The sequence below is a fragment of the Brassica rapa genome, chromosome A08 (assembly GCF_000309985.2).
Source record: "Brassica rapa cultivar Chiifu-401-42 chromosome A08, CAAS_Brap_v3.01, whole genome shotgun sequence".
Classification (NCBI taxonomy): Eukaryota; Viridiplantae; Streptophyta; class Magnoliopsida; order Brassicales; family Brassicaceae; genus Brassica; species Brassica rapa.
Window position 1 is genome coordinate 930,263 of NC_024802.2, and position 22,448 is coordinate 952,710.

General features: G+C 35.8%; 6 protein-coding genes and 1 non-coding gene across 9 annotated transcripts; 5 read left to right on the forward strand and 2 right to left on the reverse strand.

Annotated features, from left to right (window-relative positions):
• The first annotated feature begins 1,858 nt into the window (after positions 1–1,858).
• On the forward strand, positions 1,859–4,353 carry LOC103832649 (proteasome subunit alpha type-5-A). 2 transcript variants are annotated; one of them, XM_009108709.3, is made up of 10 exons: positions 1,859–2,093; positions 2,202–2,262; positions 2,367–2,448; positions 2,871–2,951; positions 3,151–3,264; positions 3,354–3,455; positions 3,540–3,598; positions 3,670–3,772; positions 3,864–3,929; positions 4,011–4,353. In XM_009108709.3, the coding sequence occupies exons 2-10, from the start codon at positions 2,249–2,251 to the stop codon at positions 4,101–4,103; spliced, it is 714 nt and encodes a 237-aa protein (XP_009106957.1). In that variant the 5' UTR covers positions 1,859–2,093; positions 2,202–2,248; the 3' UTR covers positions 4,104–4,353. The 2 variants fall into 2 exon arrangements, with proteins under 2 accessions (XP_009106957.1, XP_009106958.1); XM_009108710.3 differs by having other exon boundaries at positions 1,986–2,093; positions 2,181–2,262.
• A 357-nt stretch (positions 4,354–4,710) lies between these two features.
• Positions 4,711–7,347, forward strand: LOC103832650 (26S proteasome regulatory subunit 7 homolog A). The gene is made up of 9 exons (XM_009108711.3): positions 4,711–4,931; positions 5,336–5,417; positions 5,523–5,614; positions 5,701–5,778; positions 5,873–5,934; positions 6,060–6,204; positions 6,281–6,499; positions 6,575–6,932; positions 7,033–7,347. The coding sequence occupies exons 1-9, from the start codon at positions 4,845–4,847 to the stop codon at positions 7,188–7,190; spliced, it is 1,281 nt and encodes a 426-aa protein (XP_009106959.1). The 5' UTR covers positions 4,711–4,844; the 3' UTR covers positions 7,191–7,347.
• Positions 7,348–7,373: 26 nt separating this feature from the next.
• Positions 7,374–11,345, reverse strand: LOC103832652 (protein STRUBBELIG-RECEPTOR FAMILY 6). 2 transcript variants are annotated; one of them, XR_004449913.1, is made up of 16 exons: positions 11,087–11,345; positions 10,717–10,849; positions 10,572–10,643; positions 10,411–10,476; positions 10,253–10,324; positions 10,102–10,173; positions 9,952–10,023; positions 9,815–9,880; positions 9,667–9,729; positions 9,227–9,534; positions 8,863–9,146; positions 8,341–8,745; positions 8,129–8,262; positions 7,898–8,054; positions 7,526–7,814; positions 7,374–7,412 (listed from the first exon to the last, which is right to left on the reverse strand). XR_004449913.1 is itself a non-coding variant. In XM_009108712.3 (15 exons), exons 1-15 carry the CDS (start codon positions 11,184–11,186, stop codon positions 7,668–7,670), a joined length of 2,151 nt encoding a protein of 716 aa, XP_009106960.1. In that variant the 5' UTR covers positions 11,187–11,345; the 3' UTR covers positions 7,469–7,667. The 2 variants fall into 2 exon arrangements, 1 of the variants encoding a protein (XP_009106960.1); XM_009108712.3 differs by lacking the exon at positions 7,374–7,412 and having other exon boundaries at positions 7,469–7,814.
• A 2,997-nt stretch (positions 11,346–14,342) lies between these two features.
• On the forward strand, positions 14,343–17,719 carry LOC103832653 (uncharacterized protein C630.12). The gene is made up of 13 exons (XM_009108713.3): positions 14,343–14,596; positions 15,073–15,132; positions 15,215–15,393; positions 15,474–15,609; positions 15,682–15,778; positions 15,866–15,925; positions 16,016–16,116; positions 16,298–16,332; positions 16,440–16,497; positions 16,637–16,711; positions 16,780–16,937; positions 17,017–17,274; positions 17,347–17,719. The coding sequence occupies exons 1-13, from the start codon at positions 14,465–14,467 to the stop codon at positions 17,573–17,575; spliced, it is 1,578 nt and encodes a 525-aa protein (XP_009106961.1). The 5' UTR covers positions 14,343–14,464; the 3' UTR covers positions 17,576–17,719.
• Positions 17,720–17,745: 26 nt separating this feature from the next.
• LOC103832654 lies at positions 17,746–20,258 on the reverse strand. The gene has a single exon (XM_033276468.1). The coding sequence runs from the start codon at positions 18,265–18,267 to the stop codon at positions 18,121–18,123; it is 147 nt and encodes a 48-aa protein (XP_033132359.1). The 5' UTR covers positions 18,268–20,258; the 3' UTR covers positions 17,746–18,120.
• Positions 20,259–20,511: 253 nt separating this feature from the next.
• On the forward strand, positions 20,512–21,397 carry LOC103832655 (DNA-directed RNA polymerases II, IV and V subunit 12). Its single transcript, XM_018653480.2, has 3 exons — positions 20,512–20,649; positions 21,001–21,093; positions 21,169–21,397. Exons 1-3 carry the CDS (start codon positions 20,610–20,612, stop codon positions 21,189–21,191), a joined length of 156 nt encoding a protein of 51 aa, XP_018508996.1. The 5' UTR covers positions 20,512–20,609; the 3' UTR covers positions 21,192–21,397.
• Positions 20,783–20,920, forward strand: LOC117127599. The gene has a single exon (XR_004450619.1). It is a non-coding gene; the product is annotated as a small nucleolar RNA U19 (small nucleolar RNA).
• Positions 21,398–22,448: the final 1,051 nt, after the last annotated feature.

Sequence of the window (22,448 nt, forward strand, 5' to 3'; positions counted from 1 at the left end):
TACGTTATTGCATAAAGTAGTGTAAGCAAAAACAAATTATTTTTTCGTCAAAAAAAAACAAATTATTTTATTTTTTAGTAAGTGCGTGAAACACGTACCATTTTTTTAGATTTGTGTTGAATGGTGAAGCAAACATCGGTTTTACAATTCCGCAGTCAAATCCGCATTGCACCTTGTTACCATTCACTACCGTAGATAGATTTTTTTAGTGTTTACACACATTAAAAATATATTAAATCACTATAATAAATGTATCGTTTTCTGTAAACTTTAATTTTTAACCAACAGTAATTCAACAAAGTCAATTAATTTTCTTGAATATCACAATTTTTTCATAGAAAATAACTAAAGCAGATTTTTGTGAAACAATTTTTTCCCTAAAACATCTAATATAACGAAATGGAGGGAGTATCATATATTGTTTTCTGGGGAATTTACACTAGATAACTATTAAAAGAAAAATAATTAGGTCAATGGCTATGCTACTGTTTGTTTTTCATAATTCCAGCAATAGCCCTATTTCAAATCGCACATGGTGTATACATAAACCTGATATGACCCTACATTTGTCTTTCATACAAACAAAATTTCAGTGCCACCATACCTTTGTTTCACCGATTCCATCGGTTTCTTGTGTGTGTTTTCTTGATGTTTATGCTTAATACTCATCGATTTAACATGTAGCACTCGATTGTAATCTTAAAAATTTCAGTGCCACCATAGCGTGTTGATTCTTAACCTGTATTCGCCAAGAACTACCGTTAAAACTTCCTATTTAATTACAAGATATATCTACTACCAAATTAATCTTTGGTTCTTAAATCGTCTTCCCCAAAAATTACAATTAAAACGTGGACTACTGTTACTATTTTTTGGTTGGTATTGATACTTATTTTGGCAAGAACTATTCTCTGTCCATTATTCTGACACAAAATTGGTTGTCGGCTATCCAGTAGTTGTGTCAGTGAACTGCGAGGACAATCTCGATATTCTACTCTGGTCTACCACCCAAATCTGCAAACTCAATAAATTTATGCATGCTTTTGCAATTTCCATCAGCATTATACATGGTAAAATATCGAGATTTTCCTTGCAGTTGGAATGTCTTCTTGATGCTCTATTTAGAGATCATTTTGGCTCTCAACTCTCTTATGAGTCTCATCTTTCAATGGAGGATGCTAAGCTAGTGTTTTGAGTTATCACCATTTATGACCCAAGCCCGTCCTCTTTCTTCATGTTATGCTGGAAAGCATAATAAACTAACTCAAACCCAAATGCATTTCTAGTTTAAAACTAACTCAAACCCGAATGCATTTATAGCATAAACCTTAAAATTTGTTAAATTAATACTGCAAATTAAGATTCTAAAGATTTTGTAAAAAAAAACACTAACTTGTGGAATCTCTTACTATTTTTACTTATTATGGTGTTTTGTTAAGGGCAATTCTCTCAAATAGTTTTTTTAAAAAAAGTTTTTGTCATTAAAATAACCTTCAAAAAAGAAAAATAAACAAAATAACCTCTTTTTATTTTAAAAATTTTAATATTCATTTTTTATTTTTCAAAATTTGAAACTTCGTAACTTTACCCATTACCTCTAAATCCTAAGTCTAGATTAACTAAACCTATAGTATAAATGTATATTTACATTTAAAAAAAAAAACTTTTTTGCTCATTTTCTTTTTCTGAAGACAATTTTTGTGGAAAAAAAAAACAAAAAATGACTTATCTACCGAATTTCTCTTTTGTTAATGTTGTTTTCTTGTTAACTAAATTTGAACTGTTGTTGTCGTCCAAAAGTTCTAAACCCAAAAATAAGAGACTGACCAAATACAAACTTTTGCATCTGAAACGGAAACGAGTAGAAGCCTCGCAACAAGTCCACAGCTTTTCTTCCTCCCTATACCTTCTTTAACAAAGACAACCCATCCATTTCCTTATGTTCATTTATGGCCCATGAATAAGATTAAAAAGCCCATTAATAAAACGCTGCGTTTCGGATCAATCTAACTTGTTCAAGAAGTGAACCTTCGGAAGCTAAAAGACGAGAGCCAAACGCATCCAGTTTCCTCGATTCGCCGATCAATCAGCTCGTATGATCTGATCTCCTCTTCTCAACACCTTCTTAGTTAATTCGATTCCCGTTTTGTGGATTCAACTAGATCTGTTAACTTTTCCAGGGTTTTGATTCTGTTGTGCAGACAGACACTTAAAGGGGTTTTACAGATCGAAGTCGCCGGAGAAGAAGATGTTTCTCACTAGGTCTGTCTATCTTCTTCTGCTTCTGGGTTTACTTAAAGTTTCGTCCTTTCTTATGTTTCAATCGTGGGTTTTTGCTTAATCGTGATTTCTGATTTTGTTGGAAGGACTGAGTATGATAGAGGAGTCAACACTTTCTCTCCTGAAGGGAGGCTTTTCCAAGTCGAGTACGCCATTGAAGCTATCAAGGTAACAGCTCTTTCTTTATGAGTTGCAAAAAAAAAAAAGAGTTCATATCTCTTTGTTTAATCGGTTATTAGCTATGGAGAAGAATAGATAGTAGCAAGCATCATCGAGAGAAGTTGATTTAGTGGGTTTCTTTGATTGCTTAGACAGTTTTATTGCTTACCAGTTCTTAGTTTTGTAGCCATTCTAGTAGATATAGAGACTAAATTAGTAGATTTAGTGATCTTCTTGGGTAATGATTTTTTTTTTTTTTTTGTCACGACTTGGATAATGATTTAGTGTGTTTCTTTGATTGCTTATACTTAAGAGTATTGCAGAGTTTGGATCACATTTTCTTGTTTAATTGCTGTTGTTGAGATTTACAGTGTGATGATGTGTGTGTGGATATATTTCGTGAGTGTCTGATGAGTGTGGGATTATTGCAGCTTGGTTCTACTGCAATTGGAGTAAAGACAAAGGAAGGAGTTGTGCTTGCTGTCGAGAAGCGTATCACCTCACCTTTGCTGGTTTGGCTACTTACATTGAATTATATGTTTCTTATAATCCTCGTTTGATCAACGAATTGCATCTCTGGTGTTGCATTCTATATTTACTTATTTATGGTATTTGAGTCTATGTTAAAACATCAGTCTAAGTCTAAGTTAAGAATCAGTATCACCTCGCCTTAACAGGTTTGGCTTCTTACATTGAATCTTTGTTTTTCAGGAGCCGAGCAGTGTGGAGAAGATTATGGAAATTGATGACCATATTGGCTGTGCCATGAGCGGTTTAATTGCTGATGCTCGTACTCTTGTTGAGCATGCAAGAGTTGAGACTCAAGTGAGGTTTCTATTTCTCGGTTTTATTTTTCCTTATAGCGTAAAAAGACATTTTACACGTTATTGACAGCTTGTTTGCTAATGGTACAGAACCACAGATTCTCGTATGGTGAGCCAATGACTGTAGAGTCCACTACACAAGCCCTGTGTGATCTGGCTTTACGGTTTGGTGAAGGAGATGAAGAATCAATGGTAAATAACTGATAATCAAATCCGAATCTCTACTTAATGACTCATGAGTACTGTTTCTCTTTTTTTTCATCTGTGTTATTACAGTCTCGGCCATTTGGAGTCTCTCTTCTCATTGCTGGTCATGATGAAAACGGACCGAGCTTGTAAGTGTTCTTCTACTGATATGATTCACTTGTGGATTGACCAAATTGTAAACGGCTCGGTCTTGTTACAGGTACTACACAGACCCGTCCGGAACATTCTGGCAGTGCAATGCAAAGGCGATTGGATCAGGGTCAGAAGGAGCTGATAGTTCTCTTCAAGAACAATTCAACAAAGTAAGTTGAGAACTTATACAATAATTAATTACTCAAATCTGACTGACTCCTGGTGTTATATAACCATTAGCTTCCTTTAACTTTGTTGCAGGATCTGTCACTTGAGGAAGCTGAGACGATCGCTGTATCTATCCTCAAGCAAGTTATGGAAGAAAAGGTATAAAAACTTTTCAATCCAAACCTATTACAGTTTACTCAAAGTTTTTTATCCCAATCTAAATGGGTCTGGTCTGTGTAGGTGACTCCAAATAATGTGGACATTGCCAAGGTAGCTCCAGCGTACCATATCTACACTCCACAGGAAGTGGAAGCAGTCATTAGTCGTCTTTGAGGATGATGCTTCAGATACGGTTGATGTATCTCTATCCTCCTTTGTGTCTGTCTACATTCGGATTTATAAACCAAGAGAATTTACTTTCACTTCGGTCTGTTAGATTTGATATTTTTTTGAAGTTTTTAGTTGTGTTGTGTAAGATAATCTTTCTTTCCCATGCCAATCAATAACCTATCGGATTTTGTGACAGAAAATTACTGATGCAATTGACCTTATCTTTTCTTGAAACAAATGTTCAGATGTTTGAAGCTAACTTGCACCACATTAGTTTTGTCTTTTAATTGATTCTCAAGCCCTAAACTGAGTTTAATCCAAAACGGCTCAACATAAATTAAAAAATTGTTATTTTTTGACAATTAACAATTAAATGCCTAGAGTAAAAATTTAAACTTTAAAGCTAAAATTCAGATTTTTTTCAAAAGTTTCTCAAAGAAAAAAAAGGGAAAAGTGTACAGAGAAAAACAATGAAACCAAACAAAAAAAAGGAAACGAGAAACTCGAGTATACGCGCATGAGAGCGCGCGTGGAGTATGTCCTGACCTCTCCAACAAGGCGGACGATATGGGCCGAGCTTTAAAGCCCAGTTTACACGTGCGAGTTTATTAATAAATAAATAGCTTAATGTCAAGTTTACACTCCTAACCAAACCAAACCGGTTCTTTCCTCTCCAACAAGCCAAGAATCGTATAAAGAACTATCGAAATCTCAAAATCTATCTCCGATCGAAACCCGGCGAAGATGACGAGAGATATCGAAGATGAGATCAGAGACGAGAAGAACCCTCGCCCCCTTGACGAAGACGACATCGCTCTCCTCAAGACTTACGTAAGCAACCCCTCTCAGCTTCTTACTCTGTTAGGGCCATCGAGGGTCTCTCGGATCTAGCTTTAGGAGAGTCCTCGTTAGTTAAAGTCGCTTCCTTTAGGGTTTCTCGAACAAGGGTTTCTTGCTCTTGACACTGTTTGCTGGGTTTCGTCTCATAAATGTCATTGCTTTGGGGGTTTAGGCGAGTCCACGTTAGTTAAAGTTGCTACCTTTGGGGTTTCTCGATTAAGGGTTTTGACACTGTGTGCTAGATTTCGTCTCTTGAGACAAAACCAAACTGATGTTTCGTCTTGAGTGACTCAAGCCAGAATTCAGTTTCAGTTTTGGTTGTGTACTTGTGTCTGTTCTCTCTTAATATGTTTTCATGCTGACTCTCCTTTGCGTAAATGTGATTCCTTTTGCAGGGGTTAAGTCCTTACTCTGCAGCTAACAAGAAAGTTGAGAAAGAGATCAAGGAGCTCGCCAAGAGGATCAACGATCTCTGTGGTATGTATTGTATGCACATTCTTTGTTTTTGTTGAAGCGTTTGAGTTTAACAGAAGGATTACTTTATATGGAAACCTTGATGGAGCTTCTCACTTTGTATTGCAGGTATCAAGGAGTCTGATACTGGTTTAGCTCTTCCGAGTCAGTGGGATCTCGTCTCTGATAAGCAGATGATGCAAGAGGAGCAACCTCTTCAGGTACCCTCTCTTTCTTAGGAAAACCTCTTTTGCTTCTCTAAGGCTTGAGTATTAGGGACTAAGCTGTAAATGTTTTTATTTTCCAGGTTGCTAGATGCACGAAGATCATTAGTCCAAACACTGAAGATGCCAAGTACGTCATCAATGTCAAACAGATAGCCAAGGTACATTAATATTACCTAAGCTGATGTTTCTGCATAACCGCTTATGTTTTACCTTTCGATTTTTTTTGGTTATAACTGTTTCTTTTTGGTGCAGTTTGTCGTTGGCCTTGGAGATAAAGTTTCTCCCACTGACATTGAAGAAGGCATGCGCGTAGGGTATGTTTCATGTTTATGAACTGAGATTGTCTCTGATTTAATTAGTTGTTACTTGTGTCTTCTATCTATGTTTTTGTAGTTGCTAACTTACAGAAAAACATTCTGTCTTTGATTTGTATTTGCAGAGTTGATAGGACCAAGTATCAGATACAGATTCCTCTGCCTCCAAAGATCGATCCTAGTGTCACCATGATGACTGTTGAAGAGAAGCCTGATGTTACTTACAATGATGTTGGTGGCTGCAAGGAGCAGATTGAGAAGATGAGAGAGGTATCTTGTTGAACTTTGCTATCATCTCTTCTCTCATAGAAGTCGTTAAAAGTTTTGCTGTCTTTGTTGATTGTAGGTGGTTGAGCTGCCAATGCTTCATCCAGAGAAGTTTGTGAAGCTTGGAATAGATCCTCCCAAGGGAGTTCTCTGCTACGGTCCTCCTGGTACCGGCAAAACCCTTTTGGCCAGAGCTGTTGCTAACAGAACCGATGCTTGCTTTATCAGGGTTATCGGCAGCGAGCTTGTTCAGAAGTATGTCGGTGAGGGAGCTAGGATGGTTCGTGAACTGTTCCAGGTAATAAATCTTCAAATCTCCACATTACTATCCGAGTTGTTATACATTTGTATAATACTCTGCTTTGCTGTGTAGATGGCACGGTCCAAAAAGGCTTGCATTGTGTTCTTTGATGAAGTTGATGCCATTGGTGGTGCAAGATTTGATGACGGTGTAGGAGGTGATAACGAAGTCCAGCGTACTATGCTTGAGATTGTGAATCAGCTTGATGGGTTCGATGCACGTGGTAACATCAAGGTTCTCATGGCAACAAACAGGCCTGACACACTGGACCCTGCTCTTCTACGTCCTGGACGTCTTGACCGTAAGGTTGAGTTTGGATTGCCTGATCTGGAGAGCAGAACACAGATCTTCAAGATTCACACACGAACCATGAACTGCGAGAGAGACATCCGTTTCGAACTCCTTGCTCGCCTCTGCCCAAACTCAACTGGTAAATGATCCAAAACCATCAAACAGCTCTTACTTATATTTCTATTGTCGCTTGAGATTTGTTCTGACTTGTGGATTTGTTAAAATTTTCTTTTTGCCAGGAGCTGATATCAGGAGTGTATGCACTGAGGCTGGAATGTATGCAATCAGAGCTAGGAGGAAGACTGTGACTGAGAAAGACTTTCTGGATGCAGTGAACAAAGTCATCAAAGGTTATCAGAAGTTCAGTGCTACTCCCAAATACATGGTCTACAATTAGAAAGACGGAGAGAAGTTGTAGAAGCAAAACTCAGAAACACACTCTTGTCTTTGTTTATTTCTCTTTTGCTTTCATTTTCAATGTACTTTTGACTCTTTACATTCTCCTTTTTAAGTTTGTTATTTGCAGTCAATTCCTCTGAAATAACTGAACCAAACCCAAACAGAACCAGTTTAGTAAAGGAACAAGAAAGAATTTTGAATGTGTCAATGATCTAAAAGCCTCAAGTTTGAAAACTGATAGCAAATTAACAAAATTCTATATGGAGTAATTTATAATAAGTTGTGAACAAGAATTATTATTTTTTTTAAATGGAACCAATGAATAAGGAAAGCTACAAATTTGGAAACATATTACAACAAAATACAATGGATAATATACTGTGTGAACGTTTATCAAACATATTACAATAAAACAATGACAACAATGTCCATATGGAGCAAAGTGTTCTTTTTTTTTCTCTCTGTGGTGATGAATTTACATGTAATCGTTGGTTGTCTCAGCACTACCAGAACGCTGTGATGGATCAACTCCAACAGTTCTCTTGCTCATGTTAGCTCTCTGCACTAACACAACCAGTGACTGCACAACTTCAGACATTGGTGGTCTAAACTCTGGCTCCGGCTGTTCAAGAACCAAACCAATAATCAGTAAAAAAATTATTGATTTTGTAAGTTACTTATAACCATCAGTTCATTATATATTACCTGGACGCAGAGAGCAATAACATCTGCAAACCGAGAAAGAGATTTAACCGGGTAAAGCCCTTCAAGAGCTGGATCAACCATTTTGCCTAAAGCATCAATGTCATGAAGCTGTGGTGTCGCCCATCTAACCAATGACTGCTCAGATCTTGACCTTGTGCTGCTCAAAAGTTAATAACCCTTCAGAAAACACATTCCTTATCTCAATTGATCAATAACTAGAAGTTTATTTACCTGTCGAATGGTTTCCTCCCGGTTAAAAGTTCAAGCATCACTACTCCAAAACTGTAAACATCACTCTTCAAAGAGTATTGACCTGACATTGATACTTCAGGTGCGCTATAACCTTCATCGGTTTGGTTTAGTAACTGCACGTTTACAAGATTGATGATATAACCAAAACCAAATAAGCTTGAGAGACTAGTAAAGTGTTTTGAATATCCAACCTCATTTGCTGTGGGGAGGAAGCTTGCGAGACCTGTGTCTGATAAGTGAGGATTCATCTCCGAATCAAGCAAAATATTGGCTGATTTGATGTTCTTGTCAACTATAGACGGTGAACAAACTTCATGCAGGTACTCTAGTGCCCGTGCAGTCCCAAGTGCGACCTTGACTCGTGAGTTCCACACCAATGCTTTGCTTTCTTCTTCTGATAAGTGTAGGAAGTCATGTAACGATCCTTTGCTGTGGTACTCATAGACCAGGAGATGCTGTCCATGCTCAGCACAGTAACCAACAAGCTTTGTCACATTTGGATGATCCAAAACGACTATTTTCGATACTATTTCGGTGAAATCATCAGTCATGCTATGCGGAAGAGCAGATGAATCAATCTTCTTCACAGCAAGAACCTAAAATGATATAACATTATGACCAATTTCATCAAGAAAAACATATTAGGATTACAATATTATCTTCTTTCTTCGAAACCACAACATGTAATATTAGCATAAGAATATGATCAATACCTGTCCATTGTTAAACTCAGCTCTGTATACTCTTCCAAAAGTCCCTTCTCCAAGAAGATTATCAACACTGAAACTGCTAGTAGCAATCTGAAGATCTGCAACTGAGTACACTCTCACATTCGAGGGAACAGCTACGGTGGATTTCTTGACAACTATAGGCTTTCTGGTCGAATCCTCATCATCATCAAATGATCGATCAGCTGGTGGAGGACGGAGATTAATAGACAAGGAAGTATCCAGTTTCTTTGTCTCAACTGATGAAGAACTCTGAATAGAATTGTTTTCTGCAACCATATGAGAGTCTTGGGATTATTATCTTTACTTTTTAGAACTCTTAGTGAATGTTTATATGTAAGTGAGATACCATGAAAGTCGCTTGGAGGAAGAGTGAAAGGCTGGTTGTCTGTTTTCTCAATGTCCATAGATGATGATCTCTTTGATCTTCTTCTTCTTTTGACCAAGAAGAAAGCCACAAGAGCTGTAACTACTAGTAGTGAAATGATTATCCCTGCTATAGCACCAGCTCCAATTCCTGATTTCTTGGAATCTCCATTGCTGGTGGAATCACGGTTTGCACCTCCTCCGGATTTATGGCTCGGTGAGCGGTGGATTGGAGGTGTACCAGGTGGTGGTGGAGGTGCAGGTCCATTATTGAACGAGTTACCATCTTTTCTGTTTGCAAAGAACAAGAAACGTCAGATCAAAGGTTTAGTTTCGAGCCTGGGGATTGCGAACTTCGGCCCCAAACCTTTTGGTATTCAAAGAAAATAAAAAGAGAAAATGTGTGTGAAAATTAGAACTTACATTAAATTAATACCCTTTAAGGTACTGGGGATCCAGCCGGTGAAGTCATTGTTTGCAATGTTCCTAAGGAACAGTTAGCAAGAACCAACTTTAGTGGATGCCTTAGAAAAAAAGACAGTTTGACATGTAGTGAGGTTAGGTTACTCACAGGGTCTCAAGAGGAAGACCGGCTAAGACATTGAGTGTTCCTGAGAACTGATTGTTCTGAAGGTATCTGTAAAGTTAATATCCAAACATGTTTAGTAGCTGAGAATCTATATATGGAAACTTATATCAGATGCTTACAGTGATTTCAAACTTGTAAGAGAGGTAAAAGTTCCAGGTAGAGACAAGGTGAAAGAGTTGAAAGAGAAGTCCCTGAAACACATGAACTTTTTGTCAATACAAAGACTAGAACTTGAGAGAACAATCTGAATCTTCGCTCGAGGATCTTACAAGGTTGTAAGAGAGGTGAGCTTGGAGAAGTCGACAGCTACTTGCCCCTTAAACTGGTTGTGACCAAGATTACTAATATTTTTGCAAAAAAACAATGCATTAATATTCACATATTTTATGGGAGATGTCTAGAGAAATGTAAATCACTTACAGATACTTAAGTGATGCCATATTAGAAATGGAGTATTGAGCAGCTCCAGTGAATTGGTTATTTGCAAGATTCCTGAAACACTTTGGATTATTAATTAACTCGAAAACACACAGATATTAAGATGGCAAAGATCATTAAAAAGGATTAATAGAACTTACAATCGTTGCAGATTTGGAGGAAGCTGATATGGTAAATCACCTCCAAGATTATTACTGCTTAGATCACTGCAAGTTTCCATCAAAGATTATTATAAAAACTTACTATCACTAAGCATGAACAAGAATAAACAGTATATAGCATTATGCAGATTGAATCTTACAGCTCTGTAAGAGAAGTCAACTTATCAAGCATGTATCCAAGTGTTCCAGAGAGCTCAAGACCTGGTAACTTTCTGCAAAGAAACTTTATTGTTAAACAATGTAAACCATATGGTATAAGTTGGAAAACAAAAGAATAACACTAACAATTGAGTAACTCGTGATCCAGAGCAAGTAACGCCTCTCCAGTTCTGGCCACAAGGATCACCACCTGATGCAGTCCATTGTGTTAACTGTCCTGGTGAATGCATACTGCTGAACAACATGTTCAATGCTGAAGCTGCAAGAAGGTTTTGAGATCAATAGACAATTAGAACACAATCTAATCATTTAAAATCAAAAAGCTTATTACTTTCTAATACCAAAGAATCTTGCAAGGTTCAAGATTTGACCCAGCAAACTAAAAAAATTTGAGATTTGGATGAAGATTGAAATAGTGAAAGGATATACGAAAAAAGATTGAGACTTTGAGAAACCCATTAAGCTTAAAATCAAAAGCTAAGAAGAAGAAACTCACTGTCTGATGCATCAGTGGCTCCATGGATGAGTCTAAGCTCGAATCCTACAATGCATACCGCAAACAGAGCAGCCACCACCACCACTCGATTCTCCATCATCTTATTCCCCTTTCTCTCTCTCTCTCCAGATGCCAAAACTCTATAGTCTTATGACCAAACAAGTAAAGAGAGAACTTTTTGTGTTTGTGTTTTTTTTTTCCTAAAATATAATAATTTATGGAAAGTGGATTTTCTTGAATGTGATTTTAGTACAAAACGAATTTTTACAGAGTAACGCTGTCAAGCACGATTTAGCCAATAAGAATCCAAAAGTCACTCACATATTCGGCGCATTTTGTTTTATTGTTTTTTGTATATTTCATAAAATCTTTTTTAATGACACATAAAAATTATAATAATTCGTTTTTATATTCTTGGATTTCAATAATAGGACCGTTGGTTATAGTATTATTTTCCTTTCAATTTAAAATTATATAGCGAGAAACATTGAAAAAAAGCTGTCTTTGTTGGTGTACATGACATGATTATAGCCATCTGACCATGATAGATTAATAAATAATAATTTCGCCTGTAATGTACATTTTCTAACATACGCGCTTATGGAGGTTGTATTTTTGTTTCGTATTTTCAATTTATTCAATAACAAAAATACTAATAATAATGATAACGTATAGAGTGAGACCAATCTGAAAACAACTAGGAAGGTTGGATATGGTTGGGATCTTTACATTGTTCATCATTGCTTCTGCCAATCCATTTATCGGTGCTCTCATCTTACCTTATTTTCCAACTTACTAATTTGCGTCTAAAATACAAAAGAAGAGGACTACAAAAGAATGCTAGTTTGTGATCAGTAGTAGAATAATTTTGAAGGAAGAGGAAAAAATCTGCTTAATTAGATTAATCATTAAAGACATCCAATTTTACATTCTTCTGTATTCAAATCAAATGCTTACGTAAAAAGATAACAGATTGTGATACTATTGTTCTTTCATCTTGCTGAGGAAGTAGTCGTGAACCCAATCCTCGTAGTTCATACTGAATTGCTAATTATAGCATAGTAATTCCAGTCTATCATTTATGGTACATGGTCTGCCAGTTGTAGAAACTAATACTTTATGGAATAAGCTTATTCGGTGATCATATCTCGTCATGCGTGTTTAGCTTTAACTTTTATTAAATTGATCTTCTTCAATATATATATTTTTTTGGGTGTAAACTTCAGTATAAAGTTGTCAATGAAGGTTTATCAGGTTAGTCAATGCATTCAATTGAAGTGTATGGGGAACTTCTCGTTAGTTCTATTTTGGGCAGGTCAATCTTAGCTTGCACTGTGAAGCAAGCTAGTGCCAGCTAGAACCAAGTCAGGATGACAAAGACATACATTTTGTTTTTTCAACAATACTAGTTGATTTAATACGAGAGTTCATATATATCATATCTGTGATTTGTTTATTCACATTCATGTTCAATATTATTTTTGTTTTATTAATCGAAAATTTTGTATACTAGAATCTATACTAATTTTGAAATTGGAAAATTGATTTTTACCATTTTAACGTCTCTAATTACCAATCATAATTTAAATTATAGCAAGGAGATTGAAACTAAGCTAACTTAGATAATTTCTATTAGATGAATTATCTTAAACACTAAACTACCACGTGAATTGGTTATATATTATGTAACTTTTTCCCCATACAATTAACAACAATATGAAATGTAAAATACAGTTTAATTAAGTTTTATCACTTGATTCTACCAATTTTATTCCGTATTTAATTTATGGACATAGCATCCTAAAATTACATAAACAAAAATTAATCTCTTATACTAAAATGTAACCATGTTCAAAATATGATATGGAATGTTATGTGGAAAACATTTGCCAAGGAAAATGTCGTGGAAAACAAAACTAGGTTGATTCATCATAATCCCCACGACAACTTCTCCTCATATGACGGTGGTTTTTTTTTCTTCTACAAAAATTATCTTTTGACCATCATAAATTAATTATTAGTTTTTGTACTTGTACTAATGATTAAACTAATTACGAGTGATGGGCTGTCGTTTTTACTCCAGCCAAGACATACGGCGTGTTTCTCTTTCGATAATAATTCTGTTGGCCCTTATCCAAATAATATAAGATGACCTGACCTATGTTAATTGGTAAGATGACCTGACCTATGTTAATTGGTAATCTCTTATACTAAAATGTAACCATGTTCAAAATATGATATGGAATGTTATGTGGAAAACATTTGCCAAGGAAAATGTCGTGGAAAACAAAACTAGGTTGATTCATCATAATCCCCACGACAACTTCTCCTCATATGACGGTGGTTTTTTTTTTCTTCTACAAAAATTATCTTTTGACCATCATAAATTAATTATTAGTTTTTGTACTTGTACTAATGATTAAACTAATTACGAGTGATGGGCTGTCGTTTTTACTCCAGCCAAGACATACGGCGTGTTTCTCTTTCGATAATAATTCTGTTGGCCCTTATCCAAATAATATAAGATGACCTGACCTATGTTAATTGGTAAGATGTCAAACTGATGTTAATTAATCCGCTACATAATAAAACAGTAGATGTGTTACCCTGTGTTGTAAGTATCTTTCTTCTTTTGTTAAGTTCAAATAAATCTTATGTTAGATGGTTTGAAAAATATCTTAGTAAAGTTAAGCTGTCTTAGTTTCAAAAAAGAAGAAGTTAAGCTGCCTTAAGAAAAAAACAGCAAAAAGTCCGGGCATGATATACTTTGAATTTGGTATAATTTGCTGTTTTAGTTAGTCAGAGATTTCACTGATTTTATTGGATGTTTTCATGGTTGCTGATTTTATTTTATTTTCTTATGAGTCCAACCTGCAAATTAATTAGTTTTATAAAATATTGTTTAATGGGAATTTTCGGTTTCTATGATTCTGCTATTTATAAAATGTATTTCAACATCTAAATAGCTGATCTGATGAATGTATGAGTTATTTTGTTTACCATGTATTATTTTCTCCTTCTAACTAATGCAAAAAGTTGCTTCCTACATTGTACTGAATCGATGAGAGCGGAGATTCAAGGAGCTCTTTCTTTAATAGCCTTTTACGAAGCATTATAGTTCCGATATGACTAGGCCCAATAGTAGACTCGGCCCAAACCTTCTCTCTCGGTCGAAATACTAAAACATTCGTGCCGTTTTTTTAAAACTACGTGACGTTTTGGATTCTACTACGGCTTTTAGCGTTACTTACATAGTTACATTACTACTCAAAACGCATCTAAGCGTCGCGTTTTTACCGCCTTTTAGGGTCAACAAGCGATCATCAGATATTTCTCGGGCGAGCAAGCCGAGAAAGAGATTCAGATGCTCTGAACGATATGAAACACCACCACAAGCTCACGGTGGCTTTATGTCTCATCTGGGCTTCGTCGATCCTCTACGGCGAGATGTTCGCCTTCTGGGTTCCTTCTCTCTTCACTTGTTCTTGGCCTCACCATCATCTTCTCAAGGTCTATCTCCACTAAAGTTTTGATCTTTTTCAATAAATGATCAGCAATGTTGTGTCTGAACGAGACTTTAGATGCAATGTCACTTTGATCTTGTAGTTGCTTGTTCTGTCCGAAAGTACTATATTTTTTTATGGTAAATAAATTATTTGAAATTGAAACGTTGATTGTCTAGTCTAATATTCAAGAAATGGCTATAATCACTCAACGAATGGTAAAGTCTACAACTTTGATTCCAATCAATGTTGGGTCTGAACGAGAGTTTAGATGCAATGTCACTTCGATCTTATAGTTGCTTGTTCTGTCCGAAAGTAGGATAATTATTTTTTATGGTAAAGAAATGATTTGAAATTGAAACACTGATTGTCTCGGACGGCATTACTATTTTTGGGTTATGTAAGCATCTCAAATAAGCTGTATAAGCTGTCTAGTTACTGTTATGGGTCATCTCTGTTAGCTTCTTTCTTTTTTTTTGGCAGAGTGATGGAGTGGAGAGTGATGTGAAGTTTACTAAAGTAGCTATTGTCACTGATCCACAGGTAACAAGCTCTTCAAAACCTTTTTCAATACTGTTATGTGTGTTAGTGGAGAGCCTATTATGTGATTGTGTGTTGTTTGCAGCTCATGGATAAGACATCGTTTCGTTTGTCTTCAAAGACGCTTGCTTTGGAGGTTGCACAGTTCTACACTGATGTAAACATGCGGAGATCGTTCTTTCAGTCTGTCTTGCCTTTCAAACCAGACGTTGTTTTGTTTCTAGGTGATTATTTCGATGGTGGTCCATTTCTCCCTGAGGAAGAGTAAGCTCCTCTCCTTGTTCTTGTTCCTCTCTGAGCAAAAATGGTTCATTGAAATGCTGAAAAGTCAGCTATTGAATCAGGTGGTATGAGTCTTTAAGCCGGTTTAAACATGTGTTTGGGATGAACTCACAAGGACAAGCTGGAGACGTCCCTACGTTCTACATCTCAGGGAACCATGATATTGGCTACTCTCGTGTTGCGTCCCATAAGCTAGACGTATGACATTTATCACCTCTTTTCCTATATGATTAGCAACCTATAAAACGACATAACTTAATATTCCAACAGGTGATTAGTCGATATGAGAAAGCATTTGGGAGCAGAAACCGTAGATTTATGATTGGGAGTACTGAGTTCGTGAGCATTGATGCACAAGCTATTGATGGTTTATTACAAAATCTTTGCTTTTTTTTTTCTATTTATCCTTGTAGTTCTTTTCCTTGTGTAACTGAAAAGATTATTATTTATGCAGGGAATCCTCAAAAGGAATTGGCATTAGAGGTCTGGAAGTTTGTACAAAATGTCTCCTCTGGTGTGTGTGTTTATTCAGCTTATATCCTCTTCTGCATTTACTATCTTCTGATATGTGAAGCTTTACACAATTTTTTTTTTTTTTTGTTAGATACAAAATCACATCCTAGAGTTTTATTGACACACATCCCATTATACCGGCCAGATCAAACCCCATGCGGCCCTCACCGTGCTTCTTCTGTCATCGATCAGGTAAATAAACTCAATACCAATGTTAAAGAAATCGATTCTTGACCGATTTTTTGAATGTCTAGACCAAATTTTAAAAAGAATTGTTTTAAAAAAATTGTTTCGTTTAGACCCGAGTTGCCTATACTGATTTTTAGAACACTTTGTTTTGTGGTCTAATAATGTATTCTCTTTCATGTTACAGCGGCTATGGCGCCATTTTAAAGATCAAGAAGTAATGTAAACTTCTGTCTTTTTTTTTCCATTTTATAATATACAGAACTTGTAGTAAAGCCATCTTAACAAAAGGAGAAACTAATCCAATCCATGTCCTTTTTTGTACTCAGGTATCAGAACTATATCACTGCAGAATCATCAAAGAAGTTATTGGAGTTAATCAAACCGGTAAGATAAAAAACTTACTTCTGTTATCTATTCATGTGAAACTCCCATCTCTGTTAGGCAAAACTTACTTCTGTAATTTATTCATGTGAAAGTCCCCATCTCTGTTAGGCTCTCACTAATTCCAACGCCTTTAATGCAGACGCTAGTTCTGTCTGGCCATGATCATGACCAGTGTACTCTAACCCACAAGTCAGAAGCAGGATCTGTAACTGAGGTAATATAACTCAGAGACTACCACAAAACATTTGTATATCCATTATTGATGAGTATATCATATTGCAGCATACTTTAGGGACTATAAGCTGGCAACAAGGAAATTTATATCCCTCATTCATGCTATTATCTGTTCCCAACGCCATCCATCAAAACTCATCTGATCAAGATAATATGTTGCACACTCAACTATGCTTCCTTCCGAGACAATTATTCATCTACATATGGTATGTTTCTAATCATAGAGTTCTTGACTTTGCTTAGTTTATAGAGAGATCTCTGTGTCTGATTTTTGAACTATACCAGGTACCTTTCTCTGTTTGTCCTTACCCTTCTCGCTCTCCTTCTATGGCCAAACCATGGAGTAAGCTTCTTGAACAACGCTGCAGACACTATCTCAAATGTAGTGAAATTAAGCTTTTTAAGCGGTGTCCCGAAAGAGAAGAATGAAGATGAGAACTGTGAGTATGAAATGGTGTGGGATGCAGAAGGGTCTATGCATCTCGTTAAGAAAGTTCTTCAAGCTCCAGTGAAGCGTCAAAGTGATAAATCTCATGTAGAAAGGTGAGTGAGACCTCAACACATCCATTGGTTACTCACTACAAGCACAAGTTTTGATTTTTTCTCTCTTTATAGGGGCAATGCTGTGATGAGATCTGCAGCTAGAAAGAACGATATCGAAAATGTGATGGACTCAAATGTTGGTGCTGGTGTATCTGATCCTCTGATGAGATCAGCATCGAAGTCAAGAACGAAGCTTGTGATCCAGAGAGTGATACGTACAATCATGATGAGCATTGTCATTGCGGCGTTCAACGTTCCTATTTACATGATGTTGCTTTTTAAAGATTGGGTCGAGAAGTAGTGATCATTGACAAACTATGATCTATAGATCTCTAGATGGTGAAAAGTGAAAACTCTTACTGTATTATTATTAGGATGTTGAGATGCAAAAGAAGAAGTATTTTATTCGATATGGTTCTAACATTTACCATAGACTCTTATTGTTCTTTACTAGGACATGATGCAACAAAGAAAGAAATGAAACTGAAAATATTACAGAAGCAATGTCACTATGAAACCAAAACAGACAAAACCCTTCCAAGTATCTTTCAAATTCTTACAGAATCAGCATCTTTGGAGCTCTGTTTCAGACGGCTTGTTTGGCAGATAAATCTTGCTATCTCTCTCTCTCTCTCTCTCTTTGACGAAGATTTAACCAATGAAGCAAACCAAAAAAACCTAAAGAGGTTGATCCTTTAGGTTAAAAAACAACAGGAATGTAAAAGGGTTTGTTGCATCAGAATAGTTCAGGAAGAGAGACATCAAGTTTCTTGTAGGAGTTGCCAAACAACTAAAGGAGATATCTATAAATATATGTATATATATTAAGGGATGAGAGTTATCTCATTACTCATCGCCATGGATGTACCAGCAGCAAAGCATAGTAGCACAACGACGAAGAATATAGAGACGAGCACGTTGTTCCTTCACCAAGGATGCACATTTGCTTGTGAAGGCGTGACCTTTATTTAACTTACTTTTTAACTCGGCCATTACTACAATCAACAAGTTGTTTTTAGCTATTTATGAAAGAGAATGTATTGAAACTTTTGGTGTAGAATATGAGGAACAAAAGAAAAGAAAAAACCCTTTTGTGGGTGAAAGAAGAGGGAGAGTTGTGAAGAAGTGTAAAAGGAATGAAGGAGTATAAATAGAGTGAAGGAAGAAGAGAAAATCTTGGGAGAAAAGGTAAATTGGATGTGAAGGAAAGAAGAAACAGATGAACATGGTCTGATTTTTGGTTCATTTATTGACATTGGGATTTGTATCTATAGTACTATCAATCTTTTTTGATTCTCCAAGGAAGTGTAGTTTCATGGAAATCATCAAACATCACTATTTTATTCGTCCTACAAGGAATTGTTTTATGTATGTTCGTTTGATTTATATTGTAACCTTTTGACTTTGGAAAAACTTTGTTTTTGTTGTATATGCACCTTATTACACCCAAATCATTATATGCACCTTATTACACCCAAATTATTATATGATCCCTCACAGATATGGATAAAAAATATACAACACTTTGTTTTTTTTGTTGGCATCCAAATTATATGGAGTATCACAAGACTGGATAAATCAGAAATAACTAGATAAATGGTATCAATTTTGATCTTGTAAACCAAGTATTGATAACCTAATTGTAAGGGAGGCACAACGTAAAATTGTCATTGTAGGTTCGATTCTTACTGAAAACCAAATTGTTACTATTTGGCCAAAATGGGTTTGTGTTTCGGCATGTGCAATCTATACAGTAGTTCAGAAGTGATCTAGCTATCTCTAACATTAATCGGAATACATTTTAAACTCATGCCAGATAGAATGATATCTAGTTGACTCTGTAACATTAAGTTCTAAACTTGTAAGTTAAAAAGAAAAAAAGTGAAAACAAACAAACTATAGTTGTAACTTGCAAGTTAAAAATATAGTTGACAAACGTTTATGTGTACTTAATCATAGACATGCTTCTAAGAACTTGTAAATAATAAAGAAAAATGTGAAAACAAACAACTCAAAGTTGTAACTTGTTAAGTTATATCGCTGGCAAACTTTTAAGACGTACTTAATCTAACACTTTTCAGTTTGTTTGTTTTTTGTTCACAAAATGAAATTCAGTTTGAATTAAAAATTTACAATTAAATTTAGAGATGGTAATCATGGACTTGGACCACAGACCTGACCCGTAAAAGACTGTCGTGGGATGATATTGGGACGAGGTTTTTAGGTCCATAAATTTGCGGATCTCGCGGGAATGTGTCTTTGCAGGACTGGCTTTTTGCGGAATGAGCCGTAACGGGTCATGCGGGATTACATGGATCCGCATATTTTTTCATTTCTTCTTTTACCTAAAACAACGAGAGAGAGAGAGAGAGAGAGAGAGAGAGAGAGAGAGAGAGAGAGAGAGAGAGAGAGAGAGAGAGAGAGAGAGAGAGAGAGAGAGAGAGAGAGAGAGAGAGAGAGAGAGAGAGAGAGAGAGAGAGAGAGAAAGCGATTCTTGTGACTTTTCTTCCAAAAAACATAAGGAGCTGTTTTAATTTGGTTTTCTCTTTTTATTACATACAACTATGAATTGCTTTATTACAATGTGAGATTTCTTGTTTAAGTTGATTGGTTTTTTTTTTAGTACTGTGAAATGATACTTTTCTTAAATTAAATTTGGTTACAATGATGTTGTTTAGGAAAAAAGTATAATTTGACAAAATGATTCACGAAATCCAAAGAATTACGAAGAAAGATGGTTTGATGAAGACATACAACATTTGAGCCAAATTATTACAAAGATAACAACTCAATCAAATTCAAACTTAATAAATTTGATAACAAAAAAATGTTTTTAACTCAAGAACGCAATCACAAACAGAGCTTTATGACATTGATTTTGATAAGGCTTTAGTGAAATTTAATGATTTCTCTTCAACTCTCTTCTACAACTCTTCCACTTGAACATTCATGAAGAGAGCTGTGTAAGGTAGTTTGATAAGGAGGTATTCCGCAGGACGGTCAGCGAAAGCCTATATATTTTGTGGTATGGGTCTGGGCCGACATTCTGAATATTGCATCCCGCACGGGACCTGTTCGATGACTAATCTGCCGCGTTACGCAACGGGACGGGACAGGTAAACACATCTCTGATTAAATTGAACCAGTTGACGTTGACTTGGCTACCATATTGAGGCTTTACATGGGCTTTCTTAGAAGCCCATTTTGTAATTAACAAGCCCACACATACCGCAATTATAAGTCTCCTCGTACGTCTCTCATCGCCGGATTCCTCTATTCTCGTTTCTTCGCTCGTGTTTGCATAAACCCTAGCTTTGTGGATTCAATTCGTTACCATGGATCAACAGCCTGAACCAGTTACATACGTCTGCGGAGGTAAACCATCTTCTTCCTCTTCTCGAATCTTCCATCGAACCTTTGAATCGGAACTTAATAATACATAGGAGAAGAGATTTTGCTTAAGACATGCCTCTTTTGAGCAGCCGTATAAACCCTAATCTATTTTAATAGTTGGCTTAGTTAGGAGGCTTGATGATCTTTCAATATGTTTCTGTATTGTTTTGATCTTGAGATCTTTTTGAGGAGGAACTCTGTTTTTCTTTTTTTGTTGCTCAAATCAGAGCTTCTCAATCAGCTTCAGACATTATACAACTAAAAAACATAATTAATAGAAAGTTTGCTTTAGTTTACCTGTTTTTTTTGGTTTGTCGGAATGATTTTTTGAAGATTGTGGACAAGAGAACACTTTGAAGTCTGGGGATGTGATCCAGTGCAGAGAGTGTGGTTACCGTATTCTCTACAAGAAGCGTACCCGTAGAGGTGAGACTTAAACTCTATCATCAACACTAATCTATCACTCACCGTCTAATTATGTGGTTGTTGATTCTCTTGCAGTTGTTCAATACGAAGCTCGCTGAGAACCGCAACCCCTAAAGATGATTTGAAGTCTGCTAAGATGGCATTAAGACGTTTCCTGCATCTGTTTGTAATATATCTGGACTAGACAATCTGTTTCTGTTTTTGGCTACGTGGTTTTGATTTGATTGCCAATGACTGTGTAATCTCTTTTAACTATTTGGTAAATGAAGAAATCCTATAATAACGGATTCACATTGGTAGAATCCACTATTGGCTATATGCCTATATCTCATCTAAAGTAGTTTCAGAGCCATATATTTTGTGTCAATGTATCAAAAAGAAATCTTCACAAGGAAACTTGTAAAATGCTCCATATTATGTCAAAGTTAAGCAAGTTATATCAAATAACTAAAGTTTTTATTTTGTTTCAGTTTGTATAAACCCAGCCTTGAACCGGATGGCACATCCCATGTAAAGAATAAAAGAATAACCGGGGCATCGTATTAACATTTATCAGATACTTTGCACAAAAAACACATTTGAATGAAATTATACAATCTAATCACGATGATGATGATAAATATAATTATAACGATGATGTGATGGTGATATATAAGAACATATCTGGAGTCTGACATCGAAAAGAAAAGAATGAAACAGAGCCAAAATCAACTTGCCGGCAATCAATATCAGTTTTTTTTAGACTCAATCAGTAAAATCGGCAAGTCATCTTTGGCTCAATATCATTCTCTATTTTTCCACGCAAGACTCTCTGATACATATAGAAACTCTCATCACCATCACTGTTTTTATTTATCTTGTGATCTTGTCATGGTAAAGCTCTTACTCTTGATGAATGTATTTATAGGAATATGTAGTGAGGATTGTATTAATTAATTTCTTATTTAATTTTGCAATTCTTAGAAAACCAAAAAATATTCTTATTCGAACAATCTTATCCATGCATGGTTTTAGACTTTTAGTGCATGCAAGCAGAAAAAAAATAACAGGAAGAATTTCGACCATAACCATATATTGAAGAATATAACTACTTTAAAAGATCGATTGACCTTAATTATAAAATTCAACTTCAGATTTTATGCGATTAAATAATATTCGTACCTCACTAGTCACACTACTCCAAACTCCAAACTCCAAAAGCATCGTAAGAAATCAACTTGTAATATCTATCTGAGGATTGGACATTTCGACTAATATGTGGTTGATTGGCAAAAGTAAGCCATCGATCGTCAAACAAAAATAGAAAGTTTATTTATAATATTTTATGTTTGACGAACTGCAATTAATTTCATTTT